The sequence below is a fragment of the Gracilinanus agilis genome, chromosome 2 (genome assembly GCF_016433145.1).
Source record: "Gracilinanus agilis isolate LMUSP501 chromosome 2, AgileGrace, whole genome shotgun sequence".
Taxonomy (NCBI): domain Eukaryota; kingdom Metazoa; phylum Chordata; class Mammalia; order Didelphimorphia; family Didelphidae; genus Gracilinanus; species Gracilinanus agilis.
Window position 1 is genome coordinate 428,795,935 of NC_058131.1, and position 19,804 is coordinate 428,815,738.

The 19,804-nt window shown below is 32.5% G+C and overlaps 1 protein-coding gene across 1 annotated transcript in view; it reads right to left on the reverse strand.

Annotated features, from left to right (window-relative positions):
• The window catches only part of FSTL4 (follistatin like 4), an 874,220-nt gene that overhangs the window by 512,928 nt on the left and 341,488 nt on the right, over nucleotides 1-19,804 (reverse strand). Inside the window, exon 3 of the mRNA XM_044661912.1 lies at nucleotides 14,835-15,083. Coding sequence (XP_044517847.1) covers nucleotides 14,835-15,083 — 249 coding nt within the window. The remainder of the gene's footprint in view (nucleotides 1-14,834; nucleotides 15,084-19,804) is intronic.

Genomic DNA, 19,804 nt, shown 5'->3' on the forward strand with positions numbered 1-19,804 from the left:
AGAAAATAATTATTAAAACTCCTACAAAAAAAAGTAAATTGGAACAGTTAGCAAAGAAAGGAATCAAAAACATCACTTGGGGGTGTGCGAGGGAGGGCCATACTCAAATAAATAGAAGACTATTAATGATACATCCAGAGAAAGAACTGTGGGAGTAGAAACAGAGAAGAAAACCATTTTGTTGATCACATGGTTTGATGAGGATATGATTGGGGAAGCAGACTCTAAATGATCACTGTATTGCAAATATTAATAATATGGAAATAGGTCTTGACCAATGACACATGTAAAACCCAGTTGAATTGCTTGTTGGCCACAAGAGAGGGGAAGAAGGAGGAAAAGGAAAGAATATGAATCATGAAATCATGGAAAAATATTATAAAATTGAAATTGAAGGAATTCAGAGATATCCTCCAGAAAGAAATCCTCAAATGACAACTTCCAGGAATATAATAGCTAAATTCAAGAGCCACCAAGCTAAGGAAAACATACTTCAAGCAGGTAGAAAGAAAAATTGTGGATAGAATTGGCTCTCCATACCCAGTATCCTATTTATGTGCTCACACTGAGTGCTTACACTGTGTGTGTATATATGGAAGATAAAATTTTGGTTGGACCCCAGCCCTCTCTCTCCTTCTTGGAACACAGCTGGGGGGAGAGTTTGGTAGGAAAGTTTACTCAGGTAGTCATACTTAAGCTTTGCACATCTTATAAAATATAATACTTAGAGTTATTGATATTAATTTTTATCTTACGATATTCATATACCATGGACTTTTAATCAGAATCACACGGGTTCTAGTGGCTTCTACATTAGAGGATTGAAATGCATGGAATATGATATTCAGGAAGGCAAAAGATTTGGATTTACAATCCAGAGTCACCTATCCAGCAAAACTGAGTATATTCTTTCAGGGGAAAAAAATCAATATTCAATAAGATAGACGATTTCCAAGCATTCCTGAGGAATAAGCCAGACCTAAACAAAAATTCTGAATTCCAAATACAAAACACAAGAGAAGTCCAAAAAGGTAAATAAGAAAGAGAAAGTTTAAGGGACTCATTAATGTCAAAATATTTATATGTCTACATAGAAAGAGGATTCTATAATTCCCAAAAGAAGGTGAAGAAAAATTAAAATTAAAGAAAAAATTAAAGAAAAATAAAAGAAAAAATTAAATGTAAAAACAGGGGGAATGATTCTAATTAAATATTTATCTAAGTAAAAAATAAGGGAAAATTCAATAAAATGGAGAAACAAAAGGGAAAAAATATTTCTGTAAAGCTCTGAAACTAGGGGGAAAAGACAAAAATGAAAGTGAAGTCAGGAATTAAGGAAATAGAAAAAAAATAACCGGGGGACAGCTGGGTAGCTCAGCGGATTGAGAGCCAGGCCTAGAGACGGGAGGTCCTAGGTTCAAATCTGGCCTCAGATACTTCCCAGCTGTGTGACCCTGGGCAAGTCACTTGACCCCCATTGCCTACCCTTACCACTCTTTTGCCTTGGAGCCAATACATAGTATTGACTCCAAGACGGAAGGTAAGGGTTTAAAAAAAAAAAAAAAGAACCTTAAGACATGAGGATATCATAGTGCAGGTTTAGCAGAAATAACTGAAAGGACAAAGTATTGTACTTACAGATAAAGACAAAAATATATAATTAGAGAAAACAATCAGAAAAAAATAGAGTTATAAAAAGACACTCTAAGAACAATTGGAATTTAAATCAGGAAAGAGTTAAAAAACAGAGTAAGCTGTTAGAATGAAAGAAAGGAATAAATTACATAAGAAAAAATATCCCCAAATAAATTACTTTCACCTACCATACACAAAAAAGAATATACTGAACAAAAATAAAACAGAATAAAAATAAAGGACTAGAAAATTTAAAATGCATCCAGTATATGAAAAAAAAAAGCATGAGTTGTAGTTGTGCTACCAGAAATGGTCAAAGAAAAATGAGAACCCAGAAAATAACATGAACAATTAAATTACACTATGAGTGGGAAGGATAAACACCAAATTAAAAAAATAATATTTTAAATAAAAACAAGCAAGCCTTCAAATAGCTTATGAAAAGAAAATTGACACTGCTATTTTACAGTTTTGTTGCATGTTCTCAGAATTCAGTATCTTCAATCAGTAATTTTTAAATCTTTTACCAAATGTAACCTCAAAAAATTATTTGCTTATATTATAGGATAACTTGGTGGGATAGGTAGAGCATTACTAAAGAAATCTTAGGAATGTACATCTTGAACTACATGCACATAGACATTGTAAATCCAGTGTATCCAAAATGTCACTTACTATCTTTTCCTCTAAACCATCCCACTCTCTTACTTCCTTATTACTGCAGAAAACAACAGTATGCTCCAAATCCTGAAAGACTGGACTAAAAATTCTCACTGTATCTTACTTATTATATAAATCAGTATCTAACTCTGCAACATTTGTAGAATATGCCTTTCTGATAATCCTATCACTCTACTCCTGGTCCTTATCAACCCACATCTAAAATACAACACAAGTCTAAAGTACAGGTCCAGTCAATAGCTGTCCCCTACTATTATCCTCCAACACACACACACACACACACACACACACACACACACACACACACATGCTTGCACACTAAATTAAAGTAGCTTTCCAATGCCTCCAACACAAAACACAAAATGCTCTGCTTGATATTCAGAGCCTTTAATAATCTAATGCTCTTTTAACTGTCTATTCCTCTTTCATCATATCCCTTGTTTTTGAAAAAAAATATATAATATAACTGTGAAGGCCAGAAACTTGCAACTGATATATACTAGTCAATGAATTAAGACAAAAATTCTCATTTCAGTTATTAAAATTCACGCCATCATTTTGGGGCATGGGGTTTAGGAAGGGAAAAAGTAACATAACATGATCCTCAGGGTATGATCAGTCACTTATATGAAGACTCATTGCATCTTTTAGAGCTGAAGGTTACAGAAGCATAAACTATCTTTCTTACAAGAATCTCTATAGTCTGAATCTTCCAGCTCTACATCATTCTGGCCACAGCTTACAAGCATATAGAAATACTATTACTATGATAAGGATCCTCAATGAAATGGTCAAGAGGACCTAAAAGACACCAATTATCTCATATATTAATATAGCAATGATATCAAGTGGGCAAAAAAAAATCAAACAATGCAAAGTAAAATACAAAATGATATAGAGAACCAGCCTCTATATGGTAGGGATTCTGAGTGGCATTTTGCGGCGTCGGATTGTTAAGACAGGAAAAAGAAAATGAGAACAACCAGACTAGTGGTTAGCCCACGCTGCTCCAACGCTATGGAATTTGGACTTTTATTTTATACTGGTTTCAAACAAAGAACACAAAGAAAAGAGTCACAGCTGTGAAGGGGTTACAAATCATACACAACCCATTAAAGTCTAAAAAGTAGAGAGATGGGTACAAGGGCAAGGGCCAAATTCCAACCACCAATTAGTAGGGGTTAATTCTGGGAGCAGAAATATATTTCATAGAGATGTTTACTAATTGCATTCTGCCTTGATTTACAGGACTGCACCTGGTCAGAATGTCTGGCTTCAATCTTATCTCTATCTTTGTCTGTGTCCAGCCTTGACTATATTTTTTAAGAGTTCAGGCTTCTTAATTATCAAGGAGAGAAATTTTTAGCTCAGTAGTTGCTGGTCTGCTAAGGACTCAAAGCTTTTCAATAAGTCTATAATGTTTTTCCAATAAGAAAAGGTATGGATCATAAGAGGTGTCAAAAGAAGGGTCTCAGATTTTTATCTATTCTCTTATTGGCTTCCCACAAAATGAAATATAAACAATTTCATCTAGAAAAACACTGAAGTAACCTGTAGCCATATGTCAAAAGCCAATTGGAAAGGCAGGTTCGAAAAGAATCCTGTAGGAACTCAGGTGAACAGGCCAAAAGATTGGCTCAGAAATGGTCATTAAGAAAGAAAATTCAGAGGAATACTCTAAACATTGGTATTCAGTGGTGTGCAGAAAGACTATAGAATTCTGCCTACTTTGCATATACACATACCAGGTGTGAAATAAACCAATGGCAAAAGTATACACAACCAGGTCAGGATCAAATATGGCATGAATAATCTAAGACTGTGAGAATTTGCAAAGCTTGCTATGAACATTAAATCAGAAATGAGGATCTCAAGGTAGGTATATGAGCAAACAGAAAAAGATAATAAATACAATGAAGAAATAATTCATTTAAGAGTAACCTAAAGTTAAAACTAAAAGAGGGCAAATTTACAAAAATGATACGGAGTTTCACAGAGAAAATGTGTTGTCTTGGCCACAATAACAATAAGAGTACCTGAAAGATAAGAGTTTTTTTTTAAAGGAATTTTAAATTAAATAAGTTCTCTAGGGAAAAGAATTTGAAGGAAAATGAATAGTTCATTTGCAAAGTTACGAAACTTTGCAAAAATATTACTTCTATTAAAATCACAAAGTAGCAAACAGATGTACATAACATTACAAGTGTACAACACAAACAATTGTATGATAAATGATAACAGAAGAAAAACTTAAATGTAAATTATATCAAATAGTTGACTTCAAAAAGTATTTAATGATTATTTAAGAATCATCAGATTACTAAGAAACCATAAAAAAAACCAACTAAAGAAACTTCAGGATAGCTCATTTCCAGAAATCTTAAGTAAAAAGTGTAAAGTTAGTTTCCAGTTATTTCTTCCTAAAAGAAAATACAGGATGAACCAAATAAGAAAGTCATATGCAAACTTTATATATTCTTGGTCCAAGAACAAACACTGTAAGCAGTCAGAAGCCCCTTGAGAGTACAAAGTCTATACACATTCTTTCTCTGAGGCCTAAATAAGAAATTTTAAGAGAGAATTTTTGATATAATTCTAAAAGTTTTCTAGAAGGTGGAAACTAGAATATAGGAAATTATTATATAGCACTTACTAGTCCAGTAAAACCAAACTGAGTCATCAGAAGTATGATATCTTCCATCTGCAAACAGGAAAAATTGTTCCCTTACAATGACTTGTCAGCCATAATTTTTCCTTGTTCATCTTTGAATTGTTTCCATAATGTTTGGAATGATTTCTCAAGTACTTCTGTCTAGCTCTTATAAGTACAATCATAAACATATCTCCGGTTGCTCACATCAGTGAGTACTTGAGATTTCTCAATAATTCTTTCTACTTGAGAGCACATGTTAATGACTGATTACTCTTACAGAAATACATTTGGTTTTCTGTTATCATCATTCTAAAGACAAGAGTAACATGAGAATGCAAGTGCAGACCAGGAGTGGAAAGGAGATAAAAACCACAGATTCTAATTAATATTTTTGAGGGAGGGAGATCATCAAAATTAAACCCCTCAGTTTCCAAATGGGAACATTGAGGGCCAAAGAATATGTCAACTAATGTCAATAACAAACATTTATTACAAACCGATGTTACATTGTATTTAAGGTGAGAATACAAAAAAACAAAAATATGAAACTGCTCTTGTTTTCAAAGAACATACATCAGAGATGAGCACATACAGACTTACACATCGATATAAAGATATATCTACATGCAAAGACAGATAACATTCATTTATGTACTTTATATGATTTGACAAATACCTTTTTTTATCTACTCAATACCTCTGGAGGAAGACAGCAATTATCACAATGTACAAGAGTAGAAACTAAAGGAAAGGGGAAAGAAACAATTCATGAAGAGTCACCCAGATAGCTTATATCTGTGAGAAGATTTTAAGTCATGATTATCTGACTTTAAGTAAAAAATTATACAAACTGTTGTATTTAAGAGTCTCTAATGAACTGTATAAGTAAGGAAATGAAGCAGAGAGATGGGCAGGTTAGTTAGATTATAGATTTTGAGAAAGAGAACAAGGAAGTCTGATGCTGTGAAATCTAGCTTGTGCCCTGAAGTGATTTAAAAGCCAATTTTAGAGATTTCTATTATACCCTTTAGAAAATAAGGAACAACGGTAGTTTTTAAAGTAGTGGTAGACTCACATAAGTTTTAAGCAACAAAGGCAATATTCAAATGCTTAATCTCTACTTTTTGATCCGAGAGTCTTTCAAACTAACTGAAAATGTCATAAAGAAAATAAGTTTTCCTTACAATCTCACAATTCCATGGGTTTGAACTCCTTAAAAATATGAATCACATTTTCATACAGATTTCAGATTGTAAAGTCTGTAACTATCAGTTTGTCATAAATAAAGTTTGTCAAATGAAAACATGCAAGGTTTCTTACTACAAAGACATTATGTGTGAGGTAAATCTCCTTCTCTGAGGATAAAGCAGAATTTGGAAAATATTGCCATAAAATTCAGGTTGGTAATATGCTGCTATAATTTAATATTTAGAAAATACTAAGGGGAGATATCTGAAATAATTTGTATTTTTTAATAGTTGCCTTCTAATAGGAGTTTTTATTTCTCTCAATTCAGAGATAATACTCATTTCTTGCCAAATTTACTTTCCCCAAAAATATTATGGTGGTGAAAGCAGTAATACTCCCAAAATGTAATAGAGATGCAGTAAGTCATTACCACTGTCCTGAAATAGCCCTTTTACTCATAGTGCCTGGCTTCTACTATATATCCTTTTCAAAACGTAAGAAGCAATTTTTGATAATTCCAGAAGAAAGTGGTTCCTCTCCATCCATTCAGTTACCAACAAATCATTCAGATACAGTTGTCCTTTCAAATATAATCACATTAACAATGTTAGGTTTATATCAATATGAAGTTTACCTCCCAAACAAAAACCATGGGGCACTAACATAATCAACAACATACAAGATTTGAAAGCATGAAGACTTCAGTTTAAATCTTCCTGCATAAACCCAAAGATCCCAAGTTTTGGGACAAAAATTAACTATTTGACAAAAACTGCTGGGAAAACTGGAAAACAATATGGGAGAGATTAGCTTTAGATCAACATCTCACACCCTACACCAAGATAAATTCAGAATAGGTGAAAGACTTGAATATAAAGAAGGAAACTGTAAGTAAATTAAATGAACACAGAAGAGTATACTTGTCAGATCTCTGGGAAAGGAAAGATTTCAAAGCCAAGCAAGAGTTAGAAAAAATTACAAAATGTAAAATAAATATTTTTATTATATTAAATTTAAAAGTTTTTGTACAAACAAAAACAATGCAGCTAAAATCAGAAGGGAAACAACAAACTGGGAAAAAACTTTATAACAAAAAAATTCTGACAGAGTCTAATTACTCAACTATACAAGGAACTATATCAATTGTATAAAAAATCAGGCCAATCCCCAATTGATAAATGGGCAAGGGAAATGAATAGGCAATTTTCAGATAAAGAAATCAAAAGTATCAATAAGCACATAAGAAAGTGTTCTAAATCTCTAATAATTAGAGAAATGCAAATCAAAACAACTCTCAGGTATCACCTCACACCTAGCAGATTGGCTAAAATGATAGCAGGGAAGAATAATGAATGTTGGAGGGAATGTGGCAAAATTGTGACATTAATGCATTGCTGGTGGAGTTGTGAACTGATCCAACCATTCTGGATGGCACTTTGGAATTATGCCCAAAGAGTGATGAAAGAATGCCTGCCGTTTGATCCAGCCATACCATTGCTGGGTTTGTACCCCAAAGAAATCATAAACAAACAAACTTGTACAAAAATATTTATAGCCATGCTCTTTGTGGTGGCAAAAAACTGGAAAATGAGGGTATGCCCTTCAATTGGGGAATGGCTGAACAAATTGTGGTAAATGTTGGTGATGGAATACTACTGTGCTCAAAGGAATAATAAACTGGAGGAATTCCATGTGAACTGGAATGACCTCTGGGAATTGATGCAGAGTGAAAGGACTAGAGCCAGAAGAACATTGTACACAGAGACTGATATGCTGTGGTAAAATCAAATGTAATGGACTTCTGTACTAGCAGCAATGCAATGCCCCAGGGCAATTCTGAGGGATTTATGGAAAAAAACGCTACCCACATTCAGAGGAAGAACTACAGGAGAGGAAAAACAGAAGAAAAACAACTGCTTGAACATATGGCTTGATGCGGACATGATTGGGTATGTAGACTCTAAATGACCACCCTAGTGCAACTATCAATAATATATAAATAAGTCTTGATTGATGACATATGTTAAAACCAGTGGAAATATGCGTTGGCTATGGTGAGGGAGAGCTTGTGGAGGTGAAGGGGAAAGTAGAAACATGAATCATGTAACCATGGAAAATTTTTCTAAAACTAAAGAAAATTCTTTTAAAAACAAAAAGAAAAAAATCTTCCTACATTACCTGTTTTCTCTGCAAGTATATTGTTATTAATTCTGTATACAGAAGAGATTTAAAAAGAGAGAGGAAAAGACATATAAATAAAAAAATATTCATAGCAGCTCTTTTTTTTGTGCTGGCATAAAATTGGAAGATAAGGGGATGCCCATGAATTAGAGAATGGTTGAAAAAGTTGTGCTAAATAATTATGTTGGAATACTATTGTGCCATAAGAAATGAAGAACAGGAAACTTTCAGAATAACCTGGGAAGACTTACATACAGATGCGAAGTGAAGAGAACAGAAGCAAGGACAACATTTTACATCAAATATTATACTGAATGTATAAGTCAATGATTTAACTATGCAAATATCTAGGACCTATGATGAAAAATGCCATCCATCTCTAGAGAAAGAACTAATGGAATCCAAATGTAGATTGAAACATACTGGGTTTTTTTTTTTTACCTTTTTCATTTTTCTAATTTGTGTTTTCTTTTACAACATGACTAATTAAAAATATGTTTTACATGACTACGCACGTACAAACTTTACTGAATCTCTTTTCTTCTCAACAAGGAGGGGAGAGGGGTGAAATTCAGAATTATAAAAATTGAAGGGTAAAAATAGTTTTTACAAGTGATTGAAAAAAAATTTTAAATTAAATGTTCATGCATACACTTAGTAAGTGTGATTCTGAGAAAGTCACAAGTACTTTAGGTCTCACAATTCTTATCTAGAAAAAGTAACACTAATCATTTCTATTTTGTTTGGCTTCTACAAGCAATAAATGAGACAAGACTTTTATAAACATCAAAGTAATTATGAGGTATTGTTTTAGTGCTGTAATCCACAGGAAAAAATTTAGAAATCACTATTTATTAGAGAAAAGAGAAATAAAACAACTCTGAAATAATGTACTCAACCCTGTTAGAAGAGCTAACATTACAGAAAAGGAAAATAGTAAAGGCAGGTGAGGAAGTGAGGAAAAAGTGAGGAAGTAGGAACAAAAATGTATCATTTGTGGAGTCAAGAACTGGATCAACAATAGTCAAAAGGATGTAAAACTGTGCATACCCTTTGACAGAAACACCAGTATTAAATTTGAAAAGAAAAGAAAGGGAAAAAGATCTATGTTCACAAAAATATTTAAAAACAGTTCTTTTTTGTGATGTCAAAGAATTCAAAATTGATGGGATACTCATAAATTAAGGAATGGTTAAACAAATTTTGTTATATTATTGTGATAAAATACTATTGCGCTATAATAAATATTGAGGAGGATGTTTTTATAAAAACCTGGGAAGCCTTACATGAACTGATACAAAATAAAGTGAGTAGAACCAGGAGAAATTGTAAACAATTGGGAAGCCTTAGCTATTCTAATCAAGATATCTCCAAAAGACCCATTATAACAAATGTCATCCCTGTTCAGAGAGAGAAGTGTTGACCTCTGAGGACTGATTAAAGCATATTGTTTACACTTAGTTTTTCTTTTTGTGTGTGCTTTCTTTAAAACACAGCAAATGTGGAAAAATGCTTTGCATGACTTTACTAATATAGCTGATATTATATTCTTTGCCTTCCCAATGGGTGTAGGAAGGGAGGGAGGAAGATAGAGAATTTGGAATTTAAAATATATAAAAACAAAAAGCTAAAACATTAATGTAATTGGAAAAGATAATGAAATAAAAATATTTTAAAATAATACATGGTGTACTGGAAATTACCTTATTTGCTATTACCTTAGCAAAATTGTAAATGAGCTACTTACAAACACCTCCATATCATAATTCAATATTTCCTGCTTATGTTTTCACTCTTTTCCAGTTCACACACACACACACCAGAAAATAAACAAAAACAAACAACAGTTTTTTTTTAAACCCTTACCTTCCATCTTGGAATCAATAATGTATATTGGTTCCAAGGCAGAAGAGTGTTAAGGGCCAGGCAATGGGGGTCAAGTGACTTGCCCAGGGTCACACAGCTGGGACTAGGACCTCCTCTCTTTAGGCCTGGCTCTCAATCCACTGAGCTACCCAGCTGCCCCCCAACCCCAGTTCTAACTAAAGTTATTTAAGGAAATAACAAGTTAATAAAAATAACAGCAGGATATTCCTCCTGTAAAATATGAGGCCTCTGTTTTAAAAATACACATATCATGATGGGGAAGAATAGAAAGTTATAGTGATTATTTATGGGAGGAATATAGATAACTATTAGACTTATTATTAGGCTTATTATACTAAGTCATATAAGTACTTGGAGACTGGGTACTTAGGTCATGGCTTTCTATATCTTACATTCAGGATTCTTAGTGGCAAGACACTTCAATGTACTTTAATTCCAATAGATTTAAGGCCAAATCCTAGTATTATCTTCCCAATAAAAACTACCAACTACATCTATTATCCTTATAGAATTGATTTCTTAATAGATTATTACCCTGCTCTCAGTGTGAATAGTTAAGATGTCATAGATATCATCCAAAACAATATTAATTAGTTTTTATAAAGGAATATTTAGAAGAAGAAAGGACTATAGATAGCAGATCAATTTTAGATCACAGAAGAGGTAATTTTGAAACTCAAGAAGTACTTAGATTGATGGATCAAAAGCAAACAAAAAGAAGAAAACTTTAAGTCCACATACAGGAGTAAAATATTTCTAAATACCACCACATATTTGGAAATTTCTTTGGGGAAAGTTTCCTTTCTCTACCTACAACAATGACATTATTAGTTCAAGTCTTTCTTTTTAAAGGTTTCTGCAGTAGGGAGATTTTTCATCATATTTTTCAACCTAAAATTCAACATTTCAAGTATTTTTCAACATAAAATTCAATTAAAATCAACAAGCAAAGAATGGGAAGTACTGAGATCAAAGAAAACCAAAATTCTTAAATACACATCAAAAACACAACAATCAGAAAATTCTAAAAAAATAGAAATAGGGAAAAATAAAGGAAAATAAAAACAAATAATAAAGTTTTGTATAAGCACAATTGAAATTAAAGTGGAAAAGTATAGAGAAAATGGATCAGCTAAGGATTATTAGTGAAAAAGAAACTACCACAAAAAAAGAAAAAAAACAGAGCAACAGATATACCAAAAAGGTGTTTATAGATATTCTACACTCAGTAAAAGCAAACAAGAATTTTTAATAAAATCACAAGTATAACAGAATTTGCAGATAAAGAGAAATTAAACAAAAGTATTTCTTATAAAAATAAAATATGAAGAAAATTAATGACACATAAGCAAATAGGATATAAAAATCAAGACAGATATCCCAACATGGAAAGTGCAAATTCACAACACATAGAAGTGGGAAACTGAAAAGAAAAATTCTAAAATAACGACTTTTCACATTCCTAAAAATTAATACTTTCAGTGACAAACATTGATGATAGATCATAAAGAAAATCTGTTTTAGGATTCTGACATTGGGAAAGAGATAGAATAACAATAGGAACAGGACACTATACTTCAAGTTTCAAAGATACCTTTTCAGAAGTACAAATAGAAGAGAAAGAATGTATTCAAGCAGCTAGGTGGCATAGTGGATAAAGTGCCAGGCCTGGAGTCAGTAAAATTTATCTTCTTCAGCTCAAATCCTGTCTCAGACACTTAATTAGTTGTGTGATTAAGTCAAGTCACTTAATCTTACCTTACCTCAATTTCTTCATCTGTAAAAATGAGCTGGAGAAGGAAATGGCAAGCCACTCCATTATCTTTACCAAGAAAACTCCAAATGAAGGCAGAAAGAGGCAGACACAACTACAACTGAACAAGAATCTACAATTTAGGAGCAGCTAGGTAGCACAGTGAATAGTGTCCCAAGGCTTGAAGTTGGAAAGACCTGGGTTAAAATTTGACTACATATACTTCCTAGCAATGGGACTCTGGGCCCCAATTGCCAATTCTTGCCACTCTTCTGGTTTAGATTTGATATTAAGACAGAAGGAAAAAGCTTAAAAATCATAGATACTCTCTATATTCTTACTGAAATGGATCTCCCACCAGAAAGTAAGTGGTGACAGAAAATAGAGGATCCTGACAGTTTAGGGTGTATCTATCCAATGTTAAATCTCAGCGACACTCACTAATATATTTCCCTCATTGGTAATCAATTTGATATCACTTTGGCAAGAATTTCTTTTTTGAACAAGGATATAAGAAGAACATTCCATCCTGAAGCCAGTGACAATATGCCCAAACATAGGGAATTCAGTGTAAAGTAGACTCAAGCTTAGAGTGCACATGTGACAAAGGAAGAGCTCATCACTTTTAGAAATCTTTGTCAGTTATTTTGGGATTATTCACATAATTTCTTTTATCCAAGTTAGAGATTGTTTGGTGGGCTCTTTGTACAAACATGAAGTTGACACTTGTTCTAATTTTTTTCTTCTTAACTCCCAAAGTAGATATAACCATTGCAGTCAGAACCTCAACAGTTGCAAGGACAAAATAAAAGCAAACCAATGAGAAGAAAGTCTGAAACCTGCAGTCCTTGAAGGTTCATAAAATCCTACCCCATTTTAAAGTCAGTAAAGACTAGACCAAAGCTGATGTCCTCTCCAAACTAAGCTACTATGACAAAGTAATTAATTTTCAGGGGGTTTGCTAAAGGCTTCTAATACTAAGGAAGAAGAATGTTTCACTCTGCTGATTCCAAAATAGGACAATAATTTATGCAAATCACAGTGAACATAATGAAGTTTCCCACCAAAATGTTGATACATTTTCCTGTTCCATTCAATTTCAGTTCATCCAGTGGCTTTCTAGAATATCAAAATTTGTCACAGATTTTTTCTATATTTCTTCTAAAGCTTACAGAGATGTCTGGTTTGCCCTTAGACAATCAAAATGGATTTTCATTAGAGAGGAGAATTTTATTACTTAATTCAAGAGTGGTGGACCATTATCAAACTAAATCCCTAGCATTATAAGAATACACACACACAAACTTATACACACACACCTGAAGGAATCTTAAAGGTTATTTAATTTAAGCCTATTAACTGATAAAAGACAAATATGTTTAAATGAATTGCCCAGAACCATATAGAAAATGAATGTTAGAGGCAGAAATTGAACTGAGGTCTTCTAATTAGAAATTCAAAGTACTTCCTAAAGCCTCCTATTATCTTAATATACAGTCAAAAGAAATCACAAACAGGAGGCAGCTGGGTGGTTCAGTGGATTGAGAGCCAGGGCTAGAGATGCGAGGTTCTGGGTTCAAATATGACCTCAGACACTTTCTAGCTGTGTGACCCTGGGCAAGTCATTTAACCCTCATTGCCTAGTCCTGACCTCTCTTCTGCCTTGGAACCAATACCTAGTATCGATTTTAAGACAGAAGGTAAAGGGTTAAAAAAAGAGATCACAAACAAAGGAACAATAATTAAGATCAGAATATATTCATTAAGTACTATGGAAATAGGTTTTTGAACATTGATACATGTAAAACCCAGTGGAATTGCTCATTGGCTCTAGGAGCGGGGAAGGAGGAGGGTAAGAACATAGATCATGTAACCATGGCAAAATATTCTAAATTAATTAATAAAAATAAATTAAAAATATTCATTAAGGAAGGGAAACTTAAAGACCTAATAGTTATAAAATGACACAGATGTGATACATCCAAAATTTTCTACCATGAAAAACTCATTATATGCATAATGAAAAAAAGAGATAGGTATTTGAGATGCAGATTTCCTAAGATTTATATAGAAACAGAAACTCCAAGATATTCTTCAATTGTAAAAAGACTCCCAGTTAAAAAGTAAATATTATTAAAAATTCATATTTCTGGTAAGAATAAAATAATTGAGAAATTGTTCAAATCTTTGCAACATTTTACTGACAGAATCACTCAGTTATTCAGAATGGAAAAACTGTTGATAGAAAAGAAAAAAGAGGCAAATAATTCCAAAACTAGGATCCTTTCTCTGGATAAAAGAACCCCAATTTAAATAATCTACATAATTATTGATATTAGAAAAAAGCTCTGTTTAGAGTGATTTTATTATGCTGAGGTCAATACTAAGAAAAAAATATGTCTTTTAGACAGAAAAGATGTGGAAAATATAAATCAAACCATTGTAATACTAAATCAACATAGAAATATTTGGAAACAACATAATTACAAAATAATTGTTCAGTTCTCTAATGAATATTTGATCTCACTGATAAGGGTAATTCCTCTCAAGCAAAAGTACTATATTTAATCTAAGTCTCCTAAAAGAATGACTTAATTAAACAAAACTATTTCCTACACTCCTAAATTACCTCCCAATTACATTTATTCATTTTCAAAAATATATGTCCAATAATAAATATTATAACCCCAGAACAAGAAATGAACTATACTATCATGGCATGGAGATGGTCCTGGATCCAAGACTGATTTGGCTGAAGAATACTTGAAAATTTAGGTTCTCAAATGACATTTGGATAGCCAGGCAAAACTCTGTGATACTGTCCAATAAAAAGAAATAAAAAAAAACATTTCTTACCTTTGAAGAAACAGTCTTTGCTATGGACAATGTAGATTTTCTTTTTTTGCAGACAGGAAGCCCGATGGAGCTCACAGTGGTTTTCATAAAATTTGCCATCAGATCCACATATTGGCATATAGGTAGGTTTGCAGCCTTCCAAACACTGACATTCTGGCATCTGGGTCTCTTCATTTACAATACAATGACTCCCTCGACCACAATGCTTGTTTTCACAATATGTATGTAGACCATTATGGCCAAAATGCACTAAAAAAGAAACAAAAATTGCAGAGTATTTTAAATACTATTTACTCAAGCTAATATATTTTCATATTTGGTGTTTTTTGAGATAGAAAGATGGGCACTGCTTCCCTATTGCACTGGGAATACAAAGAAGAGTTCAAAATGTAGCAATTCAAAAAGTTTCTCCTTCAATTGATCTTAGCCTTGCAAATACACAGTGATTACAAAAAGTATTTTCTCCTTAAGTCCATTAAAATATTTTCCATTTATCACTTGGGGAATGGTTTATATTTTTATGTAATTGACAAAATTCTTTATATAGTTTAGATAAAAACTTCTTTTAAAAGAAACTAAGATTTTCTCCAACTTACTTGTTTATTCATAAGTTCTTCTATACATAAATCTGATGGGTAATAATTTCCCTGTTCTGATTTGCATATGATTATTATCCTTATTACTTAGGTCATGTATCCATTTTGATCTTATCTTAGCAAATGGTGTAAGATACTGGTCTATATCTTTAAATCTTTTTTTTTTGAGGGTTGCTAGATGGCTTTCCAGTTTATCCAACAATTTTTACCAAATAATGAATTCTTATTCCAAAAATCTGAATGTCAGCCTTTGTTGGACAGAAGATTATTAAAATCTTCTACAAACATGTTGTGTATCTGTTCTGTTCCACTGATTTTTTTTCTATTTCTTAGCCAGTATGAGCCATAAAAAATTATGTGTAGGTTAATTTTGGAAAATAAAACATGGAAAGACCTACATGAAATTATGAAGAGTAAAATAAGCAGAACCAAGAGAGCATTATATACAGGAACAGAAATATTGTTTGAAGAATGACTTATGTATGTCCATCTTCAGAGAAAGAACTGATAAATAGAAATAAATAAGATTTAATTTTATATATACATATATTTTTGTCAAACTATACCTTCTCTAATGGAGGAGAGGAGTGAGTGAATGAGGAACTAACTGAATCTTATAATGTAATAAATAATTATGAATTATAAAAAGTATTTTCCCCTTAAATCTTTTAATGTCCCTTCAATTTCTATTTTACTTAAATTATTATTTTTCAACTCAATAGACTACTGAAACAGTCTAGGGCTTGGTATCCATATCCCAAATCTAAAGAAACTTCAGTGCCTCCTCAAAGAAATTTATAGAAACCTTACAAAAGTCTAAATCTGGCCCCAAATCCTTCATTCCTATTTTTAAAGCTCTAGTGATTCATTATATCTTATAGAATAAATATAAAATGCTCAATTTGGCCTTTATTCTTCTTATACTTCATTCCTCCTCTACTACTTTTAGATCCATTCAAATTAGCTTCAGTGCTATTCCTCAAACAAAAATTCTTTTCATAAAATCTCAAAACTATGACTCTTTTCTTTCTCTTATCTACTTTCTAACTTCCTCTGCCTTCTTCAAGGAACAATCAAAATCCCACCTATGAAATGAAGATTTTCCCAAGTCCTGTTCTTTCTAGTCCCTTGCCAGAGAGATTGTCTACAATTGAACCTGTATATAAATTATAAAGTTTTTTTTTTTTAATCCTGGGACTCCATTCTAGGAGCATAGGGCCACAACCCTAAAATCTAAAGAACCTTCAAAAAAATTTCACACATTGTACATAGATATATAAAAGCACCTTGTAGAAAGACATTGATAGATAGATAGATAGATAGATAGATAGACAGACAGACAGATAAATTGATAGATAGAGCAGTCTTTAGGCCTTAAAAGTTAATCATCCCTTTGTCGGGAGTTGAGTGTGTCATATTTGATTTACATTTTTTGAACACATGGATTAGCTTTACCTGATCAGTTTAAAATTCTTTCAGACTTTTGCTATATGATGAATTTTGTCATTGAATACATTGTTCTCCTAACCTGAATCATTTTACACTGCCTCAGTTCATAAAGTTCATCACATTTTATTCTGAAATTGTCTATTTATAATTTCTTAGTGCCTAATAGCATTCCAAAGCACTCACATATCACAATTTTTTGGCAATTCACCAGTAGCAGGACATTCCTATATTAGCTTTAAATTTTAGTATAATAGAAAAAAAGTTGGCATAAATATTTTAGTTTTGAAAAACTTTTTCATCTTTCTTTGATTTCTTTAGGTTATGAGTCCAGTAGTATAGTTGGGTTAAAGAACATGCAGTTTCTAGGCATATTGTCAAATTGTTAACCAGAACAGTTAAAACAATTTATATCTCCCCCCAAAATATACTTGTTTACTGGTTTTCCTACCTCTCCAGGATGTTATTTTGCTTTTTTTGGTCAACTTCACTATTCATATGAGTTTTCTTTAATATCAATTTCATTATTAGTGAGTTAGAACATTTTTTCACATGAATGTTGATAGAACATATTTCTTATTTTCAAAATTACTTGTCCAAATCAGTTGAAAGAAAGTTCTTAGTCTTTATGAAATTGAATGATTTTGCATTAATTATATTTTGAAATCTTGCACTAAAAACCTTGCACTAAGATTTGACCTTTTTTATTTATCTCACCTTATCATCCATTCAATGACTTATAAACTAAGATAATATTAAAAGAAGGGAATCTCAGAAAGGAGCTATTGAAATATATATACTTATCTGATGAATAAAGAAACAGACGATGAGATATAAATTGACTTCATTAAGGCCACATTGCCACATTTGATGAGCTGTGATTCAAGTAGAATGTTGCATATTCTAAAATCCAAAGTATTTTCATTTTTTATTTATTGAGAATCCACCATTAATTTATGATGTCAGCAACCATTTAAAGAGTACTTTTTATATAGGACCTTTTAAAGAAACATTGAGTACGCAATAATTATCCCAGTGGATCTAGCTATTATGCTGAGCAATTTAACCATTTGATAAGACATTCTTTTTCAGAGATTCATAATCCCTAATTCATAATTTTTTTATTTTTACAGAATCTTTGCATGGGCTTTTATGTCCTAGAGATTTCTAGACGTAACGGGCAAAGGCAGCTGTCTCAGAGTACAGAGTAGGCAGCCAGAAGCCTCTGTGACCCTGAGCACTGTCTAAAATACCTGTGTCTATATATACCACAAAATGAGCTTCCCTTGGTCTTTTTGTACTCCAGTCCTCTGTGAAATCATACATTGACATTTTTCCTTGGCCTGAGTTGAATGTAAACTCTTAGTAGCAGCTGGGACTTCTTTAGGGTTGAGACATTAAGCAAAAGCAATTGAAGTAAGTCAAAAAGATTGTCAGGCCCTAACCTTTGTCATATCCTCACCCTTGAATTTTAGCTTGTGGAAATGAGTACAGCTAAATATCCCAACTCAAAATCCTTCTTATGGTCCACACAAGAGAGGAGACCTACTATTGAAGCTAGCATGAGAATTAGTAGACTCCCCCCCCCCACCAAGTACAATGAGCCACAGTGTCTAAAGAAAGAGTAACCTACTTATATTCTTTCTCAATGCAAAAATTACTCTCAAATCTTGTCCAGATCTGACCACTGGGTTTTACAACTTAAGCACCATAAGAGAAAATGATCCCTGTAGAAGGGACAAACTTTTTGTCATTGTCTTCCATCCCTTACTTTACTTCTTACCTTGATCATGATTCGACCCTTTTTTCCCCTCCTCTCTCTCTTAAATATGACTCCTTCTTTTCTCTGGGATACTTGGAATTGACATTGTCCCCTGGGGAAGGGGAATATATAGCCTAGAAGCAACTGAGTCATATGATGACACCCCAAAATTTTATGGCTCTACATTATCAATCCATGGATGGAAATAGTTTTGTGTATAATGTTCTTCACTAATTTTTCTGAAGTCCATAAAGCCACTCCATCACAGCAAACTGAATTTTTTCTTGAATTCCTAAAAGTGTTGAATAAATAGATTGTAGTTTAAAAATAATTTTATTTAAAATAGAAGAAAACTGATAAACCCAAAGACCTCAGCTTTTGGGAGAAGAACTCACTATTTGACAAAAACTGCTACAATCTAATGTAATAGAATAGACTTTTCTACCAGCAGCAATGCAATGACCCAGGACAATTCAGAAGAATTTATAAGAAAGAATGTTGTCCACATCCAGAGAAAGAAATGTGGAACCAGAAATGCATTAGAAAAATATATGCTCGATCACGTAGTGCAATAGGGATATGATTAGGGTTTTGACGTTAAAGGATCACTACTGCAAATATGAATGATATAGAAATAGGTTTTGAACAATGGTACATGTATAACCCAGTGGAACTGTTTGTTGGATTTTGGAGGGGAGAGGAAAGAAAACGTGGAGGGGATCATGAATCATGTAACCATGAAAAAATATTCTAAATAAAAAAGGGAAAAAAATAAAATAGAAGAAAAGTCTTTAAATAACCTGAATCTTTCTCATTAAATGAGTATGAGAAAATTATATTTCTCTGAGCTTTGATTTCCTGTGAAAATTAAAAAGAAAATGTATTTGCATAAAAAGTTTAGATTATGAAAAAATATAAGTGGCAGCATATTCAGCATAGTAGATAGAGGAGCAAATTCTTGCTCTAGCATTTTTTAAAATCTGAGGAAAAACCTGAGGAAGCTTTTCCTGAACTGTAAATTAAGGAGTTTGGAATATATGGTCTCTAAGACTACTTCCAGATACAGATGGATGAATAAGACATGTGAATACAAGGTAAGATAAAAAGAATGAGTGAAAAGCAGTATATTCTGAATAAAGAGAATAGTGTAAGGAAAGAAAGTCTTA